Genomic DNA, 8,598 nt, shown 5'->3' on the forward strand with positions numbered 1-8,598 from the left:
GAACACGTACGTATCAAAATAATAAAGTAAATGCGCATACGCTCAACCTAGCCTAGAATTTTCGTTATCACAGCTCAATATGAATTAGACCAGATACTAATTTATCACAGCTGAGTATGAATGGCAGGGACAAAGAAAATTCAAAAAGTGCAGCCGATTTTGAAAGAAAGAGTGAAAGGGAAAAAATTAAAAACTGCACATGACAACAAGACGCATCCTGCACGTGGGTGACGCGTTGGCGGGCCCCGAAAAAGCTGCGGGGAGCTTGATTTTATTTTGGAACTGGTTTCTGCTGTATCCAATGTAGGGGTGTAAACAAACCAAGCTGCTCGCGAATTATTTGGAACTCGTTTAAGTTCGTTTAGAGAAGCTCGATAAATAAACAAATCAAACTTGAGCTTAGTAGTATTCGGCTCGTTAGCTCGTGAACATGTTCGTCAAGTGATTCAGCTTGAAAAATATAAATTATTAGTATATACAACTTATATTTATCCACTAAAATTAATAATAATTGTATTAAATTTCTAATTAATTTTATTTTTCATAAGAAAATAATTAATATATTTATTATTTTAAATAAAATAATTTATTTTTAAAATAAAATAATCAATATTTTGAATATAAATATAAATTTAGAAAGTTCATACAGGTTCGATTAGGCTCGCGAGCCTCAAAGTTAGGGATGTCAATGCAGCCCGAAACCCGTGGGCCGACCCGAATAACCCGACAAAATTAGAGGGTTAGGGTTGAAAAATCGCAACCCGAAAAAACCTCCAGCCCGATTAGCCCGATGGGCTAGCCCGAAAACCCGATGGGCTGGCCCGGTGGGCTGACAGAATTGTGACTTATGCATCCAGTTACAATTTCTGCTATGTTTAGATCTATGGTATTTGCTTAAATATATATTTGTAGCCTCATTAAAAAAAAAGTGAAATTAATTAGTTAGAATATATATGTGTGTGTGTGTGCAATCTCATTAAAAAAAGTGAAATTAATTATGGATCTTTTGTAGAAATTGATTATTAGTATCTCATTAGTTAGAAATTAATTATTAGTATCTCATTTTAAAGTGATACCAATTTTTTTTTCCTGTCAATGAGACGTGCATGGCAAATCCACTAATTATTCAGTAATAATCCAGATTAATTCTAGTGCATTGATACATGCTAAATTTTACTATCTCATTTTAATATAATTTTGTTTATGTAATCTTGAATATCTTATATTTTTGCATTTCATGCTTTGCTATATAATTTATATCTTTAATATCTATGTATATTTTATACATTATACATTAGATCATTAGGAATAATAAAATACAAATGATAATTTTATTTTTACGCCTTTAACCTGATTAGCCCGATGGGCTAGCCCGAAACCCGAAAGTTTAGGGTTAGGGTTGAAGATTTACAACCCGAAAAAATCTCCAACCCGATTAGCCCGTACCCGACTAACCCGAAACCCGATAGGGCTAGCTCGAAAACCCGGTGGGCTAGCCCGATTGACATCCCTACTCAAAGTATTCGGTAAGTAAAGTTCGGGATTCGGTTCGATACTAAACAAACCAAACTTGAGCACACCACTATTCGGTTCGATTACATCCCTAATCCAATGGTTGAAATTGGCTTCCGAACTTTGGAAACGACGCCGTAATACATTTATCACTTGACCAAGACTCGTAGATTTTGAGCTTGTACACATTTATGAAGAGATCAGATATCTATTTATCACAGCTCAGTTACTGAGCCTCAGTATCAATGGAAAGGATAAAGAAATTTGAGCAAGTGCCGTCTGTCGTAGTCCAATTGGAGAAGATCAAAGATGACTACATTCCGCAGGCGGTTTCCTTGGGTCTGTTCCACCACGGCTATCCGAAACTCAACTTGTTGGAGGTAGGGATGGAAATCTACCCGTGGGTAACGGATATCCGCGAAAACCCGAACCTATTAGGGTGGTTTGGATACCATTTGATATCCACGAATAGTTTCGTGATTGCTATTCACTATCCATTTAGTTCGTGGGTATGTGTTTGGATACTTACTATCCATACCCGCGAAACCCGTTTACCCGCGAAAAATACCCGCCAATCACCCGTCAATTATCCGTGAATTACCCGTCAAATATCCACAAAAAATTCCATAAAAAATGGGCTTTGAATATATATTTTGAGATTATGGGCTAGCATATTATATCTTAAAATAGGCCCAAACAGAAACTGATCTAAGGCCTAAATTCTAATAGTCTAATTTAAATTTGAATTTTGTTGAGCAATTATAGAATTTTATTGGATTTTATATTTTAGTTGATGAATTTGAATTTAAACATTGTTCTTTGTGAATTTCAACATATGTATTTGAACTATGTTATTTGTGTTGATATTTTTTTTTCTATTAAATTTGTTGTAAATTTATATTTAAATTTTGTTTCGTGAGTATCCAGCGGATAATAGGTGGCGGGTATCCGGCGAATAGTGGGTGACTGATACCCGCCGGATAGCGGGTTCGTGAATACCCGACGGATAGCGGGTATCTGCGGGTAGCGGGTTTGGATATCATTTGATATCCATGGATAGTTTCGTGGTTAAAAACCACTATCCATTTAGTTCGTGGGTATGAGTATGAATAATCACTATCCGTACCCGTCGTACCCGATTGCCATCCCTAGTTGGAGGTCTTCAAGCCTATTGCCGTCGAGTTGTTCATATCAGGCGGCCCATACAATAAGTCGTTCTACCACAACAAAATTGCTGGCATCATCGGTGAAATACGAAACTGCTACGGAGATCTTTACAGATACGGAGATCTTTACTGCTCGGACGATTGCCTAGCCGAAATAATGCTTCGTGATGCCTCGTTGATGATAATCTACATGGAGACGAGTACTGTAACAGAGCACCCAGATGAGTTGATGATGAAGAAGATTAACGCCATGATGGATCATCTTGGCATATTGACATTAGCATTTATGGCGCATGACATGGTTTTGCTTGATAATCAGATCGCTTTAGTCGTGGTGAAGGTTCTGAATCTTCTGATGGATTTAAGATACGGGGAAGGGCGGGAAGGCGAAGGCCAATACGAAAAGTTGCTTAACAGGTATGCATGTTCTGTTACAACTATTAATTATAAGATACAGCATCTTAATTTCTTTGAAAAATGACAGATTCATTAATATGGTCATCTTCGGAGAGTATCGCCAGCAAATAGTATTGTCTAGGAAGCCTATGCACCTCCTCGAAGCCATCCACATGGTAGTCGTCTTTGGCGGTGAAGATGAGAGCGGCGCTGCTCCAACACCAACTTGCTGCAAATTGCTGTGCTGCCCCAGAGCTGATCTAGAAAGCGGTGCTACTACTCATGGTATAATCCATCGTCTTCTAAAGTCTCTGGCTTGCAAAACCCAAGGTGCAGCCAAGAATGACTACAACTCCTTCATAAACTCCATCCATTCGTTTCGTTCGGTGACAGAGCTCAAGGCAAAAGGCATCCATTTTAGACCAGGCCCAACTTCTTTGATGGATGTCAGCTTCAAATCCAACTTCTTCTACTCCACCCTCCATCTCCGCGAGTGGATCCTCACCCCCAACACTAAGGTCCTCTTCAAGAACTTGGTCGCCTACGAACTCAGCCCTGGCAGCCCAGCCAACAGGGAGGTTACCTCGTACTACATCACCTTCATGAAGTCGCTCATTGATAGGCCGGAAGACGTCAAGGAGCTGCGAGAGAAGAAAATCTTCATCAACAAGCTTGGCAGCGACCAAGAGGTTTTCAACATCTACAAAGATATCAATACACACGGGGCCGATAATCCGATGATTTTTCATGCAGTGAAAGACAAGATCCAAGAACATTATAACAGTAATATCAAGACATGGATGGCTGAGCTCATCCACAATTATTTTCGATCTCCGTGGACCATGACCGCGTTTCTTGCTGCCGCCGCATTACTTGCCATTTCCTTCTATCATCTTGTTAATTTCAACTAGTTTGATTGTCTTTGAGGCAATTAACTAGTGTAGAGACATATATTAAAAGAGTTATAATGGTGTGAATGTTTGCGTAGTGGAAATCAAATGTCAAACACCAACTTAATTAATGCATATTTTGACACGAAAAGACTTAAATGTCCTTATTTTAACTTCATTGAACCTCCCGGCCCCAGATTTACCTCTCAATCTTTCTATCCCAGCATTTTATCTCTCTTTCTATCCTTCTCTCTCGATATTTTCATTACATCTCACAGCTTGAAATTCTTCAGGCAGCGGCGGTGGCAACATGTGACTGCGCGTGTGATTTTCTCACAACTTGATTTACAGAAGTGCATACCAAGTGTTTCCCCTTTTCTCTTTTCTCGACACGGTTTCCTCTATTATCTTCACTAACTACACGTTTCCATTCTGATCATCTTCTCGATTTAAATTCTCGTGTGTGTTTTCTAGAGTCATGATATTCATACATGTGTATATCGAATTTAAATATATGGTTCAACTGGTATGAATGGGGACTATTCCTACCAATCGTGACATGCATATGCACATGAGTGCACATGCTGTAGATATTGTCCATGGAGGGGTATGGAATAACAGCATATACTAGTATATGCTGAATTATACCGTACCGTCGAGTGGTATAACATATTCTAAATTATTGAGTAAGATTGAATTGCATTTAATGAATTAAGGATAAGGGCATCTATATGTATGAAATAAAGACATTAGTCCCCGCCCGTGAAACCATGAGAATGAAGATAATAGACGATTTTGAGTTACGTATCAAAATAATAAATTAAATGCGCAGACGCTCAACCTAGGCTAGATTTTCCTTATCGCAGCTCAATATGAATAGACCAATACTAATTTATCACAGCTCAGAGCATCAGCAATGGGGGGCTCGTTTGTGGGATTGAGCCCCCTTTTTTCGAGCCCTCCCCCCCCCCCCCCTCCCCAACCATTGCCGCTCCCGGGGCTCGCGAGCCTGATCCCCTCCCCGCTGGAGAAGAAGAGAGAAGGGGGAGGCCATGGTGCTGTGTGTGTTTGTGTGTTAAATTTAGAGATGATTTAGGTTTAAGTAATTAAATTGATTAATTGAACTTAATTAAGTAATAAATATTCTATTTTAAGAAAGTGGCCACTTTTAGTGGGACAAACAGAAATAGAAAGGTGACCACTTTTATTGAGACAGAAGGAGTATTTGTTTATCAAATGAATAATTTTTTTTATATTTTATTTATTATGATTAGTTTGTAACTTATTTCATTTTATTTTGAATCTTTGAAAATCCTTAGAGTTGGCATATGTGAAGAAACAAATCAAGCCGTGTAGAGTGAAGATTGAAGAAAGTTGTTGAAACTATTTAACTTGCATTGATGTTTGAACATTTGTAGAATTTTTAATGTTAGAATTTGGATCTTTAATGTTGGATTTAGATCTTAATTTTCTATCATATTTTTTGTTTAAATATCGATTATTGAATTGTTGAAATTTAATTATAAATAAAAAAAATTAAAAACTGCACAAATCGACAACTCAGTCAGCCGAAAATCGAAATGTTCGGTTTTCGAACGATTTGAAATATATATTTCGGTTGGTCGACCGAATCGAGCGATGCTCAGCCTACGCACATACTACATTAATTCCCTTCATTATAATACATCAACTACAAAAATTTCATAATTAAAGTCAAACTCATGTAATTTGTCCTATACATGAGCACCTCATTCTTTTTCTTCAAAAAAACGAGTATATCAGAAAAAAACAATTATTCTAATTTGAAGGGGTGCGCGGAGAATTAAAATATTTGTATAGAATATATTAAATCTAGGAGGTGGCCTGTCCCTAACCGATCCTTTGGTCTTTGCTTAATTATCCATTGGTCTTTGTTTAATTATCCATTAAATGTGACGTCAATTAGTGGTTACGAATTGCATGCATGATATCATCCCTCATCCGTAATATTGTCACGTCATTTAAATAAATAAATCTAGGTAGGAGCTATTTATTGATTTTATAGTCTTCTAAATTGCATATGAGTGAGAATATCGCTCCCTATAAGTTTGGTCATATATTCTTCTAAGACAAAGTTTTGAAGAAATATGAGAGTGTTGTTTTCTTTGATTTTTCTCATTGTTTTAGCCCTTCTCTCTCTCACGCCCAAAGCTTTCATGGGAAAGTTGGGTTTGGATTGGGAAATCCATTCGATTGAGTACTCGACATTTCGAAACAGTATTCCTCTCATAATTATCATTGCTACAGGTAATCGATCTATATACTTTCTCTCAATTAATAATTCGATTTCTATGTTCACATATCACGAATGTTAATTATTTTGATATCCATGAATTGTTTATCAGCTGCAGTTACTTGGTTAGTGAGGAGGAAAATAACGGTTTCCTCTCGCAAAGATGGAGTCCCCGAAATACCGAAGGCCCCGAGACATAGACGGGCAGGGTTTCGGCGAGGGGGAGGGGGAGGAGCACGGCCACGGCCTCGACCACCATCCTCCAATTATAAAGAATCATGCGCAAACAACGATGATAGCGATGAACCCACAAAAATGTGGTATGATACCGCCAATCTATGGCGCTTGAGACAGAAAACCGGCGGCGACAAGACTTGAGGTCGAGACATCGAATGAGTCTATTCTCCTGCTCTTTGTGCAATTGTGAGAAGAATTTTGTCAATTTGGTGTTCAAATTTAGAGAGTGTGTGGCTGCTCGTTAAAACAAATTATAAGTGGAGAGAGCTGGTATGGAGGTTTGGAACAGATGCAGAGGAGAAGAAGAAAAGAAGAAGACGCCGCGCTTGAGGTTGAGGAAGAGGAGAGAGAGAGTTGGCCTATTTTTGTTTAATTTTTGTGGGCTTTTTGTTGGGCTTTTGGTATTTAATTTTGTCATCCTATTGTTGGGCTTTTTGTATATAATTTTGTCGTACTATTTAATTTTTGTTGACTTTTTGTTTAAATTTAATTTTGTATTAAGTATTTTATTTTAATTAATTTAATATTTTGAGTATTTTATTTAATTTTAATTAATTTAATGTTGAAATTTAATTTTAGCGAAATATTGAATTTTAAAATAGAAAAGTAAAATGGGATTAAATGGAAATGGGAATTATAGCGCCTCTTATAGAGCCGATGAACTGGAGATGGGAGGCGCTAAGGTGGGGACCACCAATTAGCGCTTCTTATGGAGCCGATGCACCAGAGATGGGAGGCGCTAAGGTGAGAACCACCAATTAGCGCTTCTTATGGAGCCGATGCACCAGAGATGGGAGGTGCTAAGGTGAGGACCACCAATTAACACCTGTTTTTAGCGCCTGTAGTAATAATTTTAAAGAGCTTATAAATTCCTCTACCCCAATTTATTTTTTCAAATTAAATCTTATATAGTATAATCATTTTACAAATATTATTCAATTATAATTTGCTATTTTCATTCATATGCTATTTTAATCCAAATTTGAGGCTGAATTATATGCTCTTATTATTGCCCTTGAACAAGTTGTCGTCTTTGGTTGGAATGACATTTGGATATAATCAGATTTGATGCTTGTGGTGAATATTTTTAGCTCCCGGACATCTGAAGTCCCATGGCACTTCAAGGTTTGCTGGCTCCATATTCTTTCCAAAGTTGCTTCTCTCAACATTCGGATTTCACACATTCATCGGGAAGGGAATCGCGTCGCTGATTTTCTCGCCTCACACCTTACTTGTGAAGGTTGTTGGTTTGGCCCTATCCCGAAAATTTTACAGCTCGTCCAATATGATGAACGCATACAATCCTTTGCACGTTTTGTACCTTGATCTGCTTTTGGATGAGGGTTTCTGGCAGACAGCAAGGTGGGTTTTGGTTTGCATAAGAAGGTTTTAAGACAATGAAATCTAGTATTCTTCAGTCAAGAATTAATCACTTTAGTACCTGGATCGCCATGATTTGCTTAAGACGATGAAATCATTTTCCAGTCAATGTTTCTGGTGTGGTTTCTCAGAATAATATTTCGTTTATGTAATTAAGAATTATATATCATGATTTGCTTAAGACGATGAAATCTAGTATTCTTCAGTCATGCTCACATGCGATAATAATTTTGAAACTTTAGTACCTGGATCGCCACAGTTTTAGTCGGTTACCCTTGTTACTTTTATACCTTTTTGGATGTTTCCGCAGGTCTGTTCCTCACTCTAGTTTTTCTTGATTTATTTAGTTGTACTTTTGAGAATTCTCGACCAAAGGGATTAGTAAAAATTGAAAGCCTCAAAAGGCAGGGCTGCAATTCGATAAATTCATATTTGCTTTGTCCACATAATTCATGCTACATATTTCAACGAGAGTCGAGCCATAACTTAAGTATAATGAAAAGCTTCATTCTTAAATTCTAATTGAGCTAAAAGTTATTCAGGTTCTAATACGGACTGTCCGATGGCTTATAGCTTTAGCGCAATGATTTTGTAAAATCGATTGAAAATAGCAATTTTTTTTGAAAAACTTGAAAATTTACAGAGACGTTCTAGACGCTTTGAATTACACATATGAAAATTTTTAGAATTTTATTAGCATTCAAGCTAAATTTATAGTATTAAAGCCTTGGTCTAGAAGAGGGGG

General features: G+C 37.3%; 1 protein-coding gene and 1 long non-coding RNA gene across 2 annotated transcripts; both read left to right on the top strand.

Annotated features, from left to right (window-relative positions):
• Positions 1 to 2,745: 2,745 nt before the first annotated feature.
• LOC131017342 (uncharacterized) lies at positions 2,746 to 4,115 on the top strand. Its single transcript, XM_057946063.1, has 2 exons — positions 2,746 to 3,095; positions 3,163 to 4,115. The coding sequence occupies exons 1-2, from the start codon at positions 2,836 to 2,838 to the stop codon at positions 3,983 to 3,985; spliced, it is 1,083 nt and encodes a 360-aa protein (XP_057802046.1). The 5' UTR covers positions 2,746 to 2,835; the 3' UTR covers positions 3,986 to 4,115.
• A 1,907-nt stretch (positions 4,116 to 6,022) lies between these two features.
• On the top strand, positions 6,023 to 7,028 carry LOC131017345 (uncharacterized). The gene is made up of 2 exons (XR_009099554.1): positions 6,023 to 6,250; positions 6,349 to 7,028. It is a non-coding gene; the product is annotated as an uncharacterized LOC131017345 (long non-coding RNA).
• Positions 7,029 to 8,598: the final 1,570 nt, after the last annotated feature.

The sequence above is a fragment of the Salvia miltiorrhiza genome, chromosome 3 (assembly GCF_028751815.1).
Source record: "Salvia miltiorrhiza cultivar Shanhuang (shh) chromosome 3, IMPLAD_Smil_shh, whole genome shotgun sequence".
Classification (NCBI taxonomy): Eukaryota; Viridiplantae; Streptophyta; class Magnoliopsida; order Lamiales; family Lamiaceae; genus Salvia; species Salvia miltiorrhiza.

What these genes read in the sequence shown, in the direction of transcription:
- LOC131017342 (XM_057946063.1), top strand. Translation starts at nt 2,836, where the DNA reads ATGCTTCGTGATGCCTCGTTGATGATAATCTACATGGAGACGAGTACT. An exon ending in TACGAAAAGTTGCTTAACAG is followed by an intron (nt 3,096 to 3,162) that starts GTATGCATGTTC and finishes GAAAAATGACAG; the next exon opens with ATTCATTAATATGGTCATCT.